General features: G+C 32.7%; 2 protein-coding genes across 2 annotated transcripts; both read left to right on the top strand.

Annotated features, from left to right (window-relative positions):
- The first annotated feature begins 342 nt into the window (after window positions 1-342).
- On the top strand, window positions 343-3,674 carry LOC141461709 (uncharacterized). The gene has a single exon (XM_074142975.1). It carries the CDS (start codon window positions 1,417-1,419, stop codon window positions 2,461-2,463), a length of 1,047 nt encoding a protein of 348 aa, XP_073999076.1. The 5' UTR covers window positions 343-1,416; the 3' UTR covers window positions 2,464-3,674.
- Window positions 3,675-6,068: 2,394 nt separating this feature from the next.
- On the top strand, window positions 6,069-9,390 carry LOC141461957 (uncharacterized). Its single transcript, XM_074143447.1, has 2 exons — window positions 6,069-8,898; window positions 9,020-9,390. The coding sequence occupies exon 1, from the start codon at window positions 7,848-7,850 to the stop codon at window positions 8,883-8,885; it is 1,038 nt and encodes a 345-aa protein (XP_073999548.1). The 5' UTR covers window positions 6,069-7,847; the 3' UTR covers window positions 8,886-8,898; window positions 9,020-9,390.
- The last annotated feature ends 10,250 nt before the right edge of the window (window positions 9,391-19,640 follow it).

Here is a 19,640-nt window from a genome sequence, read left to right as displayed (position 1 = left end):
CACACAGCGGTGTATTTTCTATAATGCAACCATTGTCAGGGGATACTTTCGGTAAAAATGTGATTTCAGTAATTCGGCAATACCACTAGACTTTCCTTAAAAATAATAAGAAAAAGGTGAAAATGATTACTCTAATGAATGTTGTAAATCGACTTGAATCTAATCTACGAGTACGTACCAAGGTTTCACTACTGCAACGGGTGCTTCACTTTTGAATAACTGCAAAACCGTTCACCAATATAATGGTGAAAAGTCACAGATAATTGAAAAAAAAAAAACTACCAAATTTTCTTTTTCAAAACTACCAGCTATCATTTAGATTTGAAATACAAAAAGTAATCATTATGGCAGAGGAAGTCTGGTCATAGCGGAACTTTAATGGCGACTAATGTTACGTGTTTGTTGAAACAACATTGTGTTAGTCAGCATTATGGCGATTGGATTCTTAAACAAGCAAGATCTTTATGTTTCATCTTCTTTGTTTCAATTCTGCTTCGGTTAGCACATCTTAGAAGTGGAAGCATCTGCCATCTGGCTGGTTGTAGAAGTACTGGAAAATAGATTTAGTAGAATAATGATCTCAGTTCGGAGTCGCTGTAAATACACAGCGGTTTTTCTTGTTTGGCCACAAGTTTTGAAAATTCAGCTACAATACACTTACGGGGATATATGCGTTTTAAGGTGTTGAACCACAGAAAATGTTTTTTTTAGAACAGATATGTGAGTATGTCTATCATGAATAAAAAATTAGTAAGTCGCCAAATTTTATTACAGTGAACAGGCAAAATATCTTTTTCAGGCAAGATTTTTTGTTTTTAAAGAAATATTCAATTTACCGCAATTTAGAGGATGCATGGGGGCTTAATCTAAAGTGTCTTACGAGTATAATGTCCCGCTGTACGAACTGTATAATTTTAGAATTAATTATATTTTGAAATTACGAGCTATAATGGAATTATTGAGAATCTAGTGAAAGTCAAATGAGTTTATTCGCTTTAGACTATTTATTTGGTGTACCCAACTAGAAAAATTGGGATAGTTCAAAGTACGGTGAGGGTTAAGAGAAATAGATCGTAGAATACGCATGTCTGTTGAAAATAGTAAGTAAAAATTCTGCATAATTTTGTAATACTCTTATTAACATTTTTAAAAGATCAGAGTAACTCTTAAAATCGAACCCAATTGGGGGGGGCTTACATCTTTGAACAATAGTAAAAAGTATTCAAAGCAGTGACTTTTCGAAATATTTGAGTAAAAATTAATATTATTTGCTTATACTGGACAATTTGTACGCAGTAATATAGAAAATAATTTTTGCTAAAAAGGATGCTGTGGCAACACTGTCCCTAATAAAACATCTATTCTCAGTAGTGAGTTAATCAAATTATATAGTGTGCGGTTTTTTTCGCTTATAAAATGAATTCCGTTAGTTTTTTAAAAAATAAATACGAGGAAGGCGACAAAGTGTTTGCAAAAGTAAAAGGTTATCGCTATTGGCCGGCAAAAATTACATCTGTTTTTACAAGTAGATCTAATTTTGTAAAGTATAATGTACTCTTTTATGGATCCAATCAAACAGGCGTTGTAAAAGAAGATCAAATATGTAATTATATTGAAAATAAGAAAGAACACGGTAAGCTAAAAAAGAAAAATAGAAGTTTTGAAAAAGCAATTTTGGAAATTGATGCAGATATTGAAGACTTTACAACAATTCGGGCTAACATATCACAAATTGCTTCTGTTAATAACAATTTAGAAACAGAATTTAGTTTGGTTGAAGGAGAATTTATACTGGCTACTAAACAATCTGGGGAAATAGTGAAAATTCCGCTTAATCTGAACAGACCTCATTTCACAGATGATAATAGAAAAGCAAAATGGGATGAAATTGTCTTGCACCAGGCTAAACTACTAAAAGCGCGCATCGAAATAGGTGAAACTGTATTGGCCCAACAGGAGATGGACAATTGGACAAAGTCAAAGGCGTTTGAAATTCAAAGAAGACATCATTTAGAACAAAAAAAGCAAGCAAAGTTGAAAGTTTTAAAAATCGAGCGTCAAATGTTAAATTTAGACTTAAAAATTAAAAAATCACTAAATTTAGCGACACCACATCCGCAAAAATGTATTCTACTTCTTGTCCAGCTAAACAGTTTACCTGTTACCCCGTTGATGCTTAAAAAACATCCAGGAGTGGTTAACACCATCAGGAGAGTAAGACATTATATTGGCAATATTCCATCATGGAATTTGACACCGCAAATGGAATTCATGTTTAACCAACAAGCCGCAGAAGTACGTGCAAAGGCTGACAGAGTTTATAATAAATTCAAAACATTATTTAAAATTGAAATAGATAAATGCCTTATAAAGTTGTTCAACAGCCAGCTACGGATTTTCCGTGCCAAAACTTCTAGACTACGTTACAGACAGTTTATGTGCTTGACACGAGAGCCACTATGAAACCTGTATTTGGGATAAGAAGTTGAGGAATTCATAAGTTACTGAAATTGGCTGATTTTACTTAAATATAACAGAGGTTGTATCCTTCCTTGGAGATGAATTCTAGAAATTAATTACTTTTGAATTTACCGGTAATGAAGTGTTCAAGTCTAAGCATTGTTTTATTGTTCAAGCAAAAAGTTTTTCAAATTATCGACTGATGTCCTCACCGTTTAATAAAAAGAAAACACATCTTAATTGTTACTGCCAGTGTACAGAACAGCTCTTTCTGGTTGTATCTAATGTTGCTTATTGACTTTGTAGTGTTAAATAGCTGGCTACCTTCACAGACAACAAGATTAACCGGACTAAGGACTTTTTCAGACGTGATTGAAGGCTATTGGTGAATTAAAACAGAATAAGTGTCCAAACAACAAGACAAATGCAACAAATTATAGTGTAAATATCTCTTTAAACACCTACTTGTTATTGGCAAATGGTATTTTAATGTTGCGTATATCATAAACAGTAGTGATTTGCCTTATTGTTTTAAAAACGTAAGAAAAATAATCAGTAAAAAACAAAATACCTTTAGTCTTTGAAGTTGTTAAAATATTTGTCTGTCATTCAAAAATTCCGTTTAATGTACTGTAAAAGAATGTTATTAGTAGAATAACTTTTTAGTTGTATATTTTTGAGAGAAGAGTTGTTTGTTTTCACTTATTTCATCATTAATGATGTGTAAATATTTCTTACACGCAGCACTCTTATGTACGGAATAATATGAATAATCTATTACTTTATACAATAAACTTTAGATATTTATCTACATATAACCTTGAGATATGCTCCACATTTAGATTCCATTTACTTTTTACATACTTTATTATTTATCAAAAGTAAATGTTGCAATAATTTTTGAAGGAGTGAATCCATAAAATTACAATCTATTAATAAGTAAATAGCCATTTATCAAGTAACCTAACCACATCATCAATTTTATGTCAGCTCTATTAGGTTTTCTAATTAGTATTTATAAGTATTATTTTATATTGTCAGCCAAATATTGCAATGCCTTTATTATCTTTATTAAAACATTTTGTAATCTTTAAAATATTGGCTAGATAAACTGCATTGTAAACAGAATTTATTTTTTTTATGCTACATTTGCTTAAAAATTAGTAAATATAAGCTTGTATTTTGTGTTTTCACAACATTATGTGGTATTTTGATATTTTTTTCCCCTCCTAACATGTTCTGATTTGAGGGCAGTATGTGTTTATAGCCAGTAAACGCCAGCAGCCATTTCAATGATGAAGAAACCTCTCTCTTAAATTGGACAAATTTAAAACCCCAAACAAAACAGCTACAGAACTCAAAATTACTGTGGTAGGATGAAAAAATAATTGCCATTTCAGTCGAGTAAAATTTATTTTGCCGAGCTTTCGACCTAGGGACTAGGTCATCTTCAGGGCTAGTTTACAATGAGTCATTCCATGTCAAATCAACACAAAAAAAAGACCATTTTTAACCACACCATCTCGGATTTTCTTGAAATTTGGCACATGTGTACTATTGGTATAGACTTGGAAGAATATGAAATTTTACTGTGATATGTCAACTGGTTTATGAGTTACAGGGCTGTAAAGTTACCAAAAATGGGCTGAAAAACAGGGAACCCCGTGTTTTTGAATTACTGTAGAAGCTTTCCTAATTGAGCTACAGACTTGGGATTGGTGTCATTTTATAGCATATATAATGCCCTTTCCTGTGATATGCGACACCATATGGGTTAGGATAAATAAAGTTTGTTAAATTTAAATTTTTTAAAAAGTACATATTTTAAAATTTTAAAATTAATTCCATGAATAGCTAGTAGTGTTATGAATCACTGGACAAAATATTAATTTGGGACGACAATGGCTTCATTGTTAAAAAAATTTAAGACTAAAGCTCCTTTTCATATACTAATATTTGAAAATATATTTTAATAAAATTAAAGTAATAAATAAATTGAAAATAGTAATAATGAATCAATGAATCATAATTAATAATTATTAAGATTTAAAATATTGATTTTGAAATCATTTTTAGAATTAATAATTATGGTTACAGTAATTAATCATATTAATTATAATATATTATTTTAATGAAAATATGCAGTTAATCAAATTATACAAAAATAATTCAATTCAATATCTTTGTTCAAGAACAGTCATCTTTGGCTGAGATAACAGCCTCTTTAAGTTGGTTTAAGTCGGCAAAGGGCCTTGTAATGGCGTAGGGGGTTCGGTAAAGAGACTGGCAGCTCGTGCCAGTTTGCAACGACCCTATGAAAATCAAATCCAAACTTCACTACAACTTTTTGAGTGGGCAGTAGAAAACATCACCAACATAGTCTTTGCATATTCAACCCAGGGAAGACTATGTTGAATTTGAGTGTTTTTTAAAAAATCGGTTTGCTCAAGCATTGGCTATTAAAGGAACACAGCAATACCATGCTTTCATTCCCAGAAGTAAATCCAAAATATTGGTTATAAACTTTTCTATGAACTCAGAAGCTTGCGAAATGGAAGTTTCAAAATTCCCTGATAAACTAAAATTAGCCGACATATCAGGTTATATCAGTGTAGTCTATAAAGAAACTGGTGGCTTGGATATGTTTTAGAGAAAAATGAAGAACTTGATGTTGTAAAAGTAACTTTTCTTCATCCAGCTGGACCCTCTAAATCATCTCGCATCCAAGAAATGCCGATATTCTTTGGGTCTCAGTAGTGGATGTTTTGATAAAAATTGATCCTGTGACTCTGACTGGAAGAACTTACATATGTCCTATTAGAAAGTGATTCATGTCAAACAAATGAAGCCTTTTCAAGCTTAAAATAATAAAGAGATCCTATTACTTAACAGTATGTTTTACTTTGGACTTATTAGTGGAATTATTATTAGCATTATTGTATTAACATGAATTCAGAGTTGAATTAATCGGATTGGAGCTTTAGTCTTAAATTTTTTTTAACAATGAAGCCATTGTCGTCCCAAATTAATATTTTGTCCAGTGATTCATAACACTACTAGCTATTCACGGAATTAATTTTAAAATTTTAAAATATGTACTTTTTAAAAAATTTAAAATTTAAATTTAACAAACTTTATTTATCCTAACCCATATGGTGTCGCATATCACAGGAAAGGGCATTATATATGCTATAAAATGACACCAATCCCAAGTCTGTAGCTCAATTAGTAAAGCTTCTACAGTAATTCAAAAACACGGGGTTCCCTGTTTTTCAGCCCATTTTTGGCAACTTTACAGCCCTGTAACTCATAAACCAGTTGACATATCACAGTAAAATTTCATATTTTTCCAAGTCTATACCAATAGTAGACATGTGCCAAATTTCAAGAAAATCCGAGATGGTGAGGTTTAGACCCCGTGTTGATCTGACATGGAATGACCCAATGTACTATTTTACATCATTAGAGGGTTGGTGTGTCTTCTGTCTTGTCTAAACTTGTCCAGTCCATGAACAGACAAGATAGAAGGCACACCAACCCTGAAATGTAAAAGTATTACTTTCTAAACTAGCCCTGAAGATGTCCTAGTCCCTAGGTCGAAAGCTCGGCAGAATAAATGTATAACGACTGAAATGGCAATTATTTTTTCATCCTATTGAAACTATGAATCAGTCACCAAAATGAATGAACAATAATTGCTGTGGTAGATTATTGATTGAAGCTATAACAAAATGGAAAGGTTGAACTACCTCTAGATACTAAAGAGTAAATGCCAAAATTTTTGTAATATTTCATCATAAAGTTGTACCCAATACTGAGTACAAAAATGGTTTCCAAGTGATTGAACTTCATTGTTTGAGAATCATTTTGGAAACCTATTCAACTAAATATGCAAAGAAAATCATAATTTTTTAATTGAACCAGCTAATATGACAGCAGCGTGTGTGGCTGCAGTACTAGTGCAACCAAAAAAGGGTAACAAAAAGTGCAACTGACAGGTCTGTAGAAACTTTTAGTTAACATTCTATACTACCTGTTACTCCTACCTAATTCTTGGTGAACTTTAGGAGTGCAATCAAGGCTAAGGGCGTTAGTGAGTTTTAAAGATTTGGCGTGATGAAGTAACATGAAATACAGTACAACCTCGATTTAACCGGGCTGACCTCCGGCTATATCCACCCCGGGGAAACTGAAATCCCGGTTAAACCGAATACACAGTATTACATAGTAATACATTACTGTTTCGTCCCAGAGATCAACTCCTATCTTAGACGGCAATCCTTCTTTTTTATTTTTTAACGGATTCCATTGCGTAGGTGAAATAAAAATTCGATCAAAAGGGCAAACGAAAAATGTTTTCTGTAGGACGAACTGATTAACACTGAAGACTAGCTTGAGATTAGGCTGCTCTCTGGGAAGATTAAAATAATGCCGGTAATTATCCACTAAAAATTTTACATATAACCGTGAAGTTGAAAATCAACCATTTACGACACGTAAATCCCATGGTCTTTTGTAAGACAGTGGTAAATCCCAAGAAATTCAGTACCATTTGCACCATATTTTGGATTTTTACATACATAATGACCCTTCAAGAAAATCAGGTATACAAAGAGTTGCTGCCACGCCTACAATTATGGTACATCGGAAGACAAAAAAGTTTCCTGTCGGCACCGAAAATTAACTTTTGTTTCGGCGCCGTTCCAGGTTTTCTTATGATGACTCAGCATGATCCCGTTTAATCCGAATCCCGGTTAATCGAGGTTGTACTGTACCTCTGATTTACATTCTAGTTAAAAAAATAATTCTTACAAAGCTTGGTTGATTGATTGATTCTGGTTTTATAAATTTCCCCTTAATTGAAAATTATTGTATTATTGTTGAACTGGGCTTCAGATTTGAAAAATTTTAATAATAATTTTGTTGAAGGTTTGTCTATTTAGCTTATTAAAACTATCTGATACGATAGTTGTAAAAGAATTGGTAGTCAAAAACGGCACGAAAACGCGTAATGCTGAAAAACACCTAACTTTTTTAAAAATAAATAATTTTTTATTATAAATGATCATAAAAGGGTTATATTATTGAAATGTTTGAAAGAAAAATTTCTTTGGGGGCTCTTTAGACAATAATACGAAGTATTCAAAACCTGTCGTTTCGAAATACTGCAGTAAATTTAATATTATTTGAATTTTACTTTATAAATTGTACGTAGTAATAATACGAGTAATTATGGTAAAAAAATAATAACTTTTTTGTTGCATCACGATCAATTTAATCGTGAGACAATTATAGCTAAAAAAGACACTCCAGCAACCCTGCCCTAATACAGCATCTGTTCTTAGCAGTGAGTTTATCTAATTGTAGTTTGTTCTTACTTAAGTAAAATGTATAGAAGTGCCTTTGGAAGAAATAAATATGAAGTAGGTGAAACGGTATTTGCCAAAATTCCCGGTTTTCCTTATTGGCCGGCAAAAATTTGGTCTGTTATTAAAGGTAGTCCTGACAAGGTACGTTATGAAGTATACATCTATGGTTTCAAACAGATACGAGTGCTAAAAGAACACCGATTGTGCAAAAGTATGGAAATTATGAAATTAGATAGGCTGAAGATGACAAATAAATGGTTTAGGAAAGCAGTTGAGGATTTTGAAAGAGATGTGAATATTATGACAACAATTCTGAATGAAATGGCCCAACTTAGATTGTCTGATGAACCGTTAAAAAGGGATTGTAAGGCTATTAAGGGAAAACCAGATGGAGATGTTATTAGCGCAACTGACCCTTTAGGGCTACAGATTGACATACCGTTAAATCTTAACCGACCTAATTTTGCCGACGATAAAAGAGCAACCGAATGGAATGTTATAGTCTTGCAGCAGGCTTATCTGCTAAAAGCGCGCATCGAAAGGGGCGAAACTGTATCCGCCCACCAGGAGATGGACGATTGGACCAAGTCAAAGGCCTTTGAAGTTAGAAGAGGACTTCTATTGGAACGTAAACGGCAAGCAAGAATTAGATTTTTTAAAACGGAGTCTCGGATGGTAAATCTACACAGACATGTGAAACTAGCATTGAATTCAGAAGCACCACATCCAGGAAATTGTGTATTTTTTCTAAGTCAACTATTCAATTTACCCATCACCCCTTTGATGCTGAAAAAACATCCTCAAGTATTAAAAACAATTTGCGAAATTCGAAGTTATTTTCACAAGAACGGATCATGGAACATGAGTCATAAGCCATTTTTACTGGAACTGTTCACGGAAGTTGAGATAATTTTCTATAAATTCAAAAATTTATTAAAAATTGACACGGATGAACATGTAGCTAAAATTTTCAAACGTCAGCTACGGATATTCAGAGCTAAAACCTCGAGATTATGCCACAAGCAATTTATGTCCTTGACTCGAGAGCCACTATAAAGACTGCGTTAGGGTGAGTAGTTTAGAGAATTCTCAAGTTACTGAAATTAGCTGATTTTATTTAAGCTCCACAGATTTTATCCTTTCTTTGTGGTTGGTTTTAACATGATTAACCAAACTTACGACTTTTTCAGAGGAGAGTGAAGGTTATTGAAGAGATAAACAGAAGGAGTAACAACAAGACAAATGGAACAAATGATGGATTGTAATTATCTCACAACTTCTAGTTACTTGTAATGGTAGAGAGTGTGTTTTTATATTATAGCTAATTGTAACTTAGCATTCTCTTTATTTGGTTTGTTATTTAGAAAAATGTGAGGAATATTTAGATTTTTATGCATTATTTTAGCTATTATTTTATTTTATCAGCCAAATATTGCAATGCCTTTATTATCATTATTAAAACATTTTGTAATCTTTAAAATATTGGCTAGATAAACTGCATTGTAAACAGAATTTATTATATTATGCTAAATTCAATGATATTTGCTTACAAATTAGGAAATATAAGCTTGTATTTGTGTTTTCCAAAATTATGGTGTTTTGATATTTATTTCCCCCTAACACGTTCTAATTTGAGGGTAGTATGTGTTTATAGTGTGCAAAAGCAGAAAGGTCTTGAAAGGGTTCTGATTTGAGAGCATTAAGTGTTTATAGTGAGTAAAAGCAGAAAGGTCTTGAAAGGGTTCTGATTTGAGGGCAGTAAGTGTTTATAGTGAGTAAAAGCAGAAAGGTCTTGAAAGGGTTCTGATTTGAGGGCAGTAAGTGTTTATAGTGAGTAAAAGCAGAAAGGTTTTGAAAGGGTTCTGATTTGAGGGCAGTAGGTGTTTATAGTGAGTAAAAGCAGAAAGGTCTTGTAAGGGTTCTGATTTGAGGGCAGTAAGTGTTTATAGTGAGTAAAAGCAGAAAGGTCTTGAAAGGGTTCTGATTTGAGGGCAGTAAGTGTTTATTGTGAGTAAAAGCAGAAAGGTCTTGAAAGGGTTCTGATTTGAGGGCAGTAAGTGTTTATAGTGAGTAAAAGCAGAAAGGTCTTGAAAGGGTTCTGATTTGAGGGCAGTAAGTGTTTATAGTGAGTAAAAGCAGAAAGGTCTTGAATGGGTTCTGATTTGAGGGCAGTAAACGTTTACAGTGAGTTAAAACAGAAAGGTCTTGAAAGGGTTCTGATTTGAAGGCAGTAAGTGTTTATAGTGAGTAAAAGCAGAAAGGCCTTGAAATGCCAGCAGCCATTACAATAATCTTTCTCTTAGATTGGACTGATTTTTTTTAACCCAAAACAAAACTGTTACAAAGAAGAAAGGGATTATTCTCAGTGGTTATAGTACATTGTCAGAGCCCAAGGTTTGAATCCAGCCGCTAATCCTTAGATTTTCTCTTACTAGGAGCTTCTAACGATAGTTGAAAGTGTTGTTCGTAACGAGAGAACACGTTCCAGAGGCCGGCAGTGCACATAAACTCTCTGCAAAACTAATGCAAACAAAAAGTGCAACTGACAGGTCTGCAGAAACTTTTAGTTAACATTCTATACTACCTGTTACTCCTACCTAATTCTTGGTGAACTTTAGGATTGCAATCAAGGCTAAGGGCGTTAGTGAGTTTTAAAGATTTAGTGTGATGTTTAGTATCGTGAAATATTACTGATTCATATTTCGGAAAAAATAGAATTCTTGCTTGGTTGATTGATTCTGGTTTTATAACTTTCTCTTAATAGGTTAGTAGTGTTTATAGTGAGGTAAAACAGAATGGTTTTTAAAGGGGTTGAGGCTTTAGCTTTAATTCCTACAGCCATGCCAATGATGTAGAAGCCTCCCTTAAGTCACGGGAGATCCCAGGTTCAAATCCAGCTGATAACTCTTAGATTTTTCTATTACTAGGAGCTTCTTACAATTTCATTTTTTGTTGCTCCATTGTCTGTGCAGGAATAGAGATTGTTTGGTTTCCCGACTATAGAACACGCACCATAAAATTGTCCATGTGAACAGCAATCTGTGTCCAAGATCTAAACCGTACAATTCTAAAGATTAGCCCAGAGCTTTGTTGATGGTGATTACAAACACCAATCAAATTGGGAATTGCAATCTCTTAGATTGAAAATGACATATCCACGAAGGAAGAAGCATTCATCTTAATTGTAGTTTCTTTAAATGTGTCAGGTTATCCGTCGATTTGTTCTCCTCGTTTTACGTCGTTCAATTGATTTTCTACTCGCATTCCATGTGTAATACGTAGGCACTACCGAATACAGGCAGTGTTTTCGGCAAACACTTCATTTTGACCGTGAAGAAAGCAGTTAACATTGTAGCTGGTGGATTCAGGACTATTTTTTGCACATTAAAAATCTATGAACATTCAATTTAACAATCGGAAATATTAAAATGGAATTGTAAAATATTTAATATAGCACGTGTTACTTTTACGTCCAATTTTTTAACATGTTTTTACCTGTCTCTGGGGTAACATCTAATACGTAATTGGTATATAAAAACACGGGCGTAATCGAGTGCAACGTTATGTCGAATTTTCAAAGCAATCGGTGAAAAACTCTCGGAGATTTAAGATTTTGAACAAACATTTACATTTTTATTTATATTGAAGGTCAAAATTCCAATTTGCTTTAGTATACAGGGTGATCCATTTAAAACGCACCAATCGCTAATAACTTTTTAGGAAAGCGGAATTTTGAAAAAACCCACGAAGTAAACTATATGTTTTTTTTTGTCTAGTTTTCAAATTTTTTACCCCCAATGCTGTATCTTTATTTTTGGCGCAGTTACGGCTAAAAACACGAAAGAGGTTTCATAAGGACCACTGGTTTTGACAATGATTATGAAAACTATATAAAACACTGTGAAAAATGATTTTAACCCCGTTTCGATATCCCTAATGTTAGTCGAGATATTTTAGATCAAAGTTACAATTTTATCTATTCGTGAACGGTTTTCGATATTAATTTTCCACCAGAAATACACGTTTTGGGAGGTCCTCTGACTGCAAAAAATGTTATTGGTTACGCAAAGTAAAAAAAATAATAATAATTGAAGATTTTAAAAAATGTAGTGCAATGTAATGGTTGTGGGTGAATCAGGATAAATTTGTTTTATCATCAAATAAAAGCAACCATCACATCATTTTAATATACCCTGTATGCAAGACTTCTTGATCTATAATTACGGTAAGAATATCTTGCCAGAGATGGGTGGATGTTGGTCTAGTGTTCAAGAGTGTGGCTTTGTAAGTGGGAGATCGAATCCCGCGTATGCAGTCATTCTTATTACTTAAAAAACACTTAATCATAATACTTTTTTTAATAAAGTGTAGTCTTACGTGGGATTCGAACTGGAGATCTCCTACTTACAAAACCACGCTCTTGACCACTAGACCAACACTTTGCTCAGATATTCTTACCGTAATCATAGGTCAAGAGGTCTTGCGTACCGGGTGCATTAAAATGATGTGATGATTGCTTTTATTTGATGATAAAACAAATTTATCCTGATTCACCCACAACCATTACATTACACTACATTTTTTAAAAATCTTCAATTATTATTATTTTTGTTCTTTGCGTCACAAATAACATTTTTTTGTAGTCAGAGGTCCTCCCAAAACGTGTATTTCTGGTGGAAAATTAATACTGAAAACCGTTCACCAGTTGATAAAATTGTAACTTTGATCTTAAATATCTCGACAAATATTAGGGGTATCGAAACGGAGTTAACAGCATTTTTCACAATTTTTTATGCAGTTTTCATAATCATTGTCAAAACCAGTGGTCCTTATGAAACCTCAATTGAGTTTTTGCCCGTAACTGCGCCAAAAATAAAGATACAGCATCAGGATTGAAAAATTTGAAAACTAGACCAAAAACAACATATAGTTTACTTCGTGAGTTTTTTCGAAATTTCGCTTTCCTAAAAAGTTATTAGCGATTGGTGCGTTTTAAATGGATCACCCTGTATAATGGTTAGATTCTTGGTGTGTTGAAAAAGAAAATTTTTCCGGGGCTCTTTGAACAATAGTCAAAATCGTGACGCTTCGAAATACTTGAGTAAATTTACTATTATTTGAATTTTACTTTACAATTTGTGCGTAATAATAATAAATATGGTAAAATAATAATAATTATTTTATTGCTTCATATTAAAAAATTGTGAGACAATTCTATCTAGAAAGGACGCTCTAGCAACCCTGTCATAATACAGCATCTGTTCTCAGTAGTGAGTTTATCTAATTATAGTTTGTTCTTCTCCATACAGAATGAATTCCGTTGTCTTTTTAAGAAATAAATACGAGGAAGGCGACAAAGTGTTTGCAAAAGTAAGAGGTTATCGCTATTGGCCGGCAAAAGTTATATCCATTGATACAAGCAGTGCTAATATAATTCGCTATAATGTCCACTTTTATGGAACCAATCAAACAGGCGTTGTAAAAGAAGACCAAATATGCAATTACATTGAAAACAAGAGTGTACACGGTAAGCTAAAAAAGAAATATAGAAGTTTTGAAACAGCAATTTTGGAAATAGATGCGGATATTGGAGACATTACAATTGGGACTAACATATCACAAATTGCTTCTGTTAATAACAATTTAGAAACAGAATGTAGTTTGGTTGAAGGAGAATTTATACTGGCTACTAAACAATCTGGGGAAACAGATACAATTCCGCTAAATCTGAGCAGATCTCATTTCACAGATGATAAAGGAGCAACCGAATGGGATGAAACAGTCTTGCACCAGGCTAATCTGCTAGAAACGCGCAGCGAAAGTGTGGAAACTGTATTGGCCCTGCAGGAGATGGGCAATTGGACAAAGTCAAAGGCATTTGAAGTTCAAAGAAGACATCATATGGAACAAAAAAGGCAAGCAATGTTAAAAATTTTAAAAATCGAATATCAAATGTTAAATTTAGTCTTAAAAATTGCCAGTTTGCTAGATATAACGACACCACACCCAGAAAATGGTATTCTACTTCTTGACCAGCTAAACAGTTTACCTGTCACCCCGTTAATGCTTAAAAAACATCCTGAAGTGGTTAACACCATCAGGAGAGTAAGACATTATGATGGCAATGATCGTTCATTGAATATGAAACAGAAAATGGAACTCATGAAATTGCAAGCCGCAGAAATACGTGCAAAGGCGGACAGAGTTTATAATAAATTCAAAAAATTATTTAAAATTGAAATAGATGAACAGTTTATAAAAAATTTCAACAGCCAGCTTCGGATTTTCCGTGCTAAAACATCTAGACTACGTTACAGGCAGTTTATGTATTTGACAAGAGAACCACTATGAAACCTGTATTTGGGATAAGAAGTTGATGAATTCATAAGTTACTGAAATTGGCTGATTTTACTTAAATATAACAGAGGTTGTATCCTTCCTTGGAGATCAATTCTAGAAATTAATTAGTTTTGAATTTACCGGTAATGAAATGTTAAGTCTAAGCATTGTTTTATTGTTCAAGCAAAAAGTTTTTCATATTATCAACTAATGTCCTCACCGTTCAAAAAAAGATACACACATCTTAATTGTTACTGCCAGTGTACAGAACAGCTCTTTCTAGTTGTATCTAATGTTGCTTATTGACTTTGTAGTGTTAAATAGCTGGCTACCTTCACAGACAACAAGATTAACCGGACTAAGGACTTTTTCAGACGTGATTGAAGGCTATTGGTGAGTTAAAACAGAAAAAGTGTCCAAACAACAAGACAACTGGAACAATCAATTTCTTCAATGACAGTGGTAGCATCAAAGTTACATTGTAAAAACCAGGTAGGCCGTAGGTCTCCAGGTAGATGGTAGGTTTCACTGAAAAACATTTTCTGCTTTGTAAGAATGAGTGTAATTGATGTCCCATTGTTAACAACTACTTGTTACTTATAATGGTAGAGAGTCGATTTGTATTTAGCAAACGGTTTTTAAATGTTCCGCATATCATAACAGAAGTAAAACGCAGTGATTTGCCTTATTTTTTTTAAACGTAAGAATACTAATTACTAAAAATCCCATAACTTGCTTAAAGTCAGTTCTATTAGGTTTTCTAAGTATAATTATTTTTATTAAAACATTTTGTAATCTTTAAAATATTGGTTAAACAGAATTTATTTTATTATGCTAAATTCAATGATATTTGTTTATAAATTAGGAAATATAAGCTTGTATTTTGTGTTTTTCTAATTACGGTGTGTTGACATTTTTTTTCCCACCTAACACGTTCTGATTTGAAAGCAGTGTTATAGTGAGTAAAAAGCACAAAGGTCTAGAAAGGGTTGAAATGCCAGCAGCCATTACAATATTGAAGAATCTCTTAGATTATATGAATTTAAAAAACCAAAACAAAACTGCTACAGAACTCAAAATTGCTGTGATAGGTTATTGATTAAAGCTATAACAATATGGAAAGGTTGAACTACCTCAAAATATCAATGATTAAATGCCAAAAAATTTTGTAATATTTCATCATAAAGTTGTATCAAACACTGAGTACAAAAATGGTTTCCATGTGATTAAACTACATTGTTTGAGAATCATTTAGGAAACCTATTCAACTAAATATGCATAGAAAATCAGAAATTTTTGAATTGAACAGCTAATATTACAGCAACGTGTCTGGCTGCAGTACTAGTGCAACCAAAAAAGGGAACAAAAAGTGCAACTGACAGGTCTGTAGAAACTTTTAGTTAATATTCTTTGCTAACTGTTACTCCTACTTAATTCTAGGTGAATTTTAGGGATGCAGTCAAGGTTAAATGCGTTACTGATCTTCAAAGATTTGGCGTGATGAAGTAACATGAAATACCGCTGGTTTACATTCTAGTTAAAAAAAGAATTCTAGCGCAGCTTATACTCGTATGATAAGAAAAAAAGATAATAAGCATTTAAAAATAATAATAATTTGTTTTTTACAATGTATCAGAAGCAGAACTTATCTTATACTAAAATGGAGCTTTAGAGTAAACCTTACCATTCCCCCTGTCCCAGAAGGCTCCTTAATTGAATGAACGGTACCGAAAAAAAAAATGTTCCTAATAAAATTTATAGGTTAACATAATTACACAAACTTTAAGTAAAATCTCAAATAAATAAAAAATTAATTTATTTAAGTAGGAACTTAAGTAGTAGGAGCTTAAGTAGTAGGAGCTCAAGTAGTAGGAGCTTAAGTAGTAGGAGCTTAAGTAGTAGGAACTTAAGTAGTAAGAGCTTAAGTTGTAGGAACTTAAGTAGTAGGAGCTTAAGTAGTAGGAACTTAAGTAATAGGAGCTTAAATAGTAGGAGCTCAAGTAGTAGGAGCTTAAGTAGCTGTGGAATATTGATCGCTAAGTTATTGTCACAAAACATTCTATGCTGGTGCGTCAAAATTGAAATAAAATTTTTCATCTAATGGCGATTTTTCAATAATTAAGATATTTGGTATTTCCTATCCCAAAAAGACCATTTTGTATAAAGCAACCATGGTCGCTTTAAAAACGTAATTTCCGGAATTCGGCAACATCGCAAAGACTTTCCTTAACAGTTGTAACAGAAAGGAAAAATTATGAATCAAATAAAAGTTATAAATCGACGCGAATCGTAATTTACATACGAAGATTTTACTACTTCACTTCTTAATAACTTGAAAATTCTTCTTTGTTTCAATTCTGCTGCGGTAAGTATTTCTTACAAGTGGGAGAATCTGCCATCTGGCTGGTTGTAGAAGTACTGAAGTTAGATTAGTAGAATAATGGTCTCAGTTCGGAGTCACTGTAATACACAGCGGTTTTTCTTGTTTGGCCACAAGTTTTGAAATTCAGCTACAATACACTTACGGGGATATATGCGTTTTAAGGTGGTGAACTACAGAAAGTGGTTTTTTTAGAACAGATATGTGAGTATGTCTTTCGTGAGTAAAAATCAAAAAGTCGCAGAACGGGGAAATCTGACATTCCGTTTTTAAGAGCACAGGGTTTTAGGTTTCCTCAAGAGTGCTCCACATTTTTTTTTTTTTTTTTGTAAACACATACTAATTTTGCTTATGCACATCATTGTCCACCATTTGACGAGAAGATCTAAGGTTCCTCGGTTGCCCAAATACATTTATTTGAACCTGGACAAGAAGTGCGTTACGCTTATCTATCAGTTTGCTTTGAAATCTTAATCTCAGAGAATTTAGTACAGTTTTGGAGAAGCTGAGACGTTACCGTATCCTCAACAGTAATGTTTTTGTGCAGTGAACATAATATAATATTGATTTTAACTATTTTTTTATTTATTTATTTATATATTTACAAATTCAAACATTTTTGACAATTACATAGCTGTTGGTAATAGACGGTCGTGTGAGTGTATTCGCTTTAGATTATTTATTTTTTTGGTGTACCCAAAATTTGGGTTACGAATGCGTGTTGGCGAAAATAGTTACAGTATTTAAATTAAAATTTTGCACAAATTTATAGTATTGACATTTTTAAAAGAACAGAATAACTCCTAAAATCGAATCCAATTGAGGGGGCTTTTATACCTGGTTGTTAGATTCTTGGGGTATCGAAATCTAAAATTTCTTCGGGGGGGGCTCTTTGAAGATTAGTAAAAAGTATTCAAAATCGTGACGCTTCGAAATACTCGTGTAAATCCAATATTATTTGCTTTTTACTTTACAATTTGTTGTAGCAATAATAAATATGGCATAATAGTAATAATGTTTCTGTTAATAATCCCACCTTGTTTAATAATCTGAAGACAATAGTTGCTAAAAAAGATGTGTTGGCAACACTGTCTTATACAACATCTGTTTACGATATTTCAGTAGTGACTTTAACAAATTTATAGTTTGTTTTTTCCCCCCAAAATAAAAATGAATTCCGTTGGCCTTTTAAAAAATAAGTATGAAAAAGGCGACAAAGTGTTTGCAAAAGTAAAAGGTTATCGCTATTGGCCGGCAATAATTTTGTCTGTTGATACTAGCAGTGCTAATATAGTTCGCTATCATGTCATCTTTTATGGAACCAATCAAACTGGCGTTGTAAAAGAAGACCGAATATGTAATTACATTGAAAACAAGAAATTACACGGTAAGCTAAAAAAGAAAAATAGAAGTTTTGAAAAAGCAATTTTGGAAATAGATTCAGATATCGGAGACTTTAAAAAAATATCGGCAAAAAAAGCCACTTGCCAAGAAATATTGATGCTCACTTCATTTTGTTTTCTTTGTTTGTTTCTTTTTTGCTTCTTTTTGTTTTTTTGCTTTAAGAGGGCGCATTGACTACCACAGTCATTTGCGCCCTTGAACATTCCTCTTTTCTATTGTCACTATGACGAAGATCAACTGTTTTAGTCTGGCAAGTAAACGTTTTGGTGAAAAAGTTACAAGTACTTTGACCATAGTATAAATTCGTAATTCTAAGAGAATAGACCTGAACTGTGGGTAGGTTAAAATCGAGTAAGTGTTGCCTCAAGATTAATTTTTTCGAGACTCAATGAGACAACATGGGATAATCCTAAGTACGGTGAGGATTAAGAGAAATAGATCCAAGAATACGCATGTGTGTTGGCAAAAAATTGTATCAGTATTTTTAGTAAAAATTTTTATAATTAAAATTCCTCTAAATTGGAACAGATTACATTTCGCAGATGGTAAAAGAATATCTGAATAGGACGTTCTTGCAGCAGGCTAATCTACTAAAATTACGCATCTAAAGAGGAGAAACTGTATTGGCCCAGCAGGAGATGGGCGATTGGACAAAGTCAAAAGGCATTTGAAGTTAAAAGAAGACATCATATGGAACAAAAGAGGCAAGCAATGTTAAAAATTTTAAGAATCGAATATCAAATGTTAAATTTAGTCTTAAAAATTGCAAGTTTGCTAGATGTAGCGACACCACGCCCAGAGAACTGTATTCTAATTCTTGACCAGCTAAACAGTTTACCTGTTACCCCGTTGATGCTTAAAAAAACATCCAGGAGTGGTTAACACGATCCGCAGAGTAAGACATTATATTGGCAACATTCCATCATGGAATTTGACACCGCAAATGGAATTCATGTTTAACCTACAAGCCGCTGAAATACGTGCAAAGTTGGACAGAGTTTATTATAAATTCAAAAAACTATTTAAAATTGAAATAGATGAACATTTTATAAAAGTTTTCAACAGCCAGCCACGGATTTTCCGTGCCAAAACATCTAGACTACGTTACAGACAGTATATGTGCTTGACACGAGAGCCACTATGAAACCTGTATTTAGGATAAGAAGTTGAAGAATTCATAAGTTACTGAAATTGACTGATTTTACTTAAATATAACAGAGGTTGTATCCTTCCTTGGAGATGAATTCTATAAATTAATTAGTTTTGAATTTACCGGTAATGAAGTGTTAAATTCGAAGCATTGTTTTATTGTTCAAGCAAAAAGTTTTTCATATTATCAACTGATGTCTATCTTTATAAAAAAGATTAAAGTTTTTGAGTGTTATATTGATGAAACAAATGAAACTCAAAAAGTAATAGAACATCTAGGTAAAAGAAAAAATCAATTTGTTCAATTTCAAAAGTAGATTTAAAGGTACATTGTAGGTAATTGTTATTTAGCATTTATAAATAAATAGCCTTTTTTTGAGTAGAGTAGAGTATTTTCATAGACCAATTTCTGATCGATAAAGTTTTTTGAGTATTATTTTATTTATTTTCATCATTGTATAGCCTGCAAAATATTTGCTAGATAACTATATTGTTGTAGAATTATTTTTATTATTATTCTAAGTTCAATAAGAGTTGTT

This window comes from Rhodnius prolixus, unplaced genomic scaffold, assembly GCF_049639745.1.
Source record: "Rhodnius prolixus isolate KJV_2025 unplaced genomic scaffold, Rpr scaffold_12, whole genome shotgun sequence".
Classification (NCBI taxonomy): domain Eukaryota; kingdom Metazoa; phylum Arthropoda; class Insecta; order Hemiptera; family Reduviidae; genus Rhodnius; species Rhodnius prolixus.
The sequence above is the reverse complement of the archived record's forward strand: the minus strand, read 5'-3'. Positions and strand labels throughout refer to the sequence as shown.

Excerpts from the sequence above, each read along its gene's own strand:
- LOC141461709 (XM_074142975.1), top strand. The coding sequence starts at position 1,417 with ATGAATTCCGTTAGTTTTTTAAAAAATAAATACGAGGAAGGCGACAAA.
- LOC141461957 (XM_074143447.1), top strand. The coding sequence starts at position 7,848 with ATGTATAGAAGTGCCTTTGGAAGAAATAAATATGAAGTAGGTGAAACG.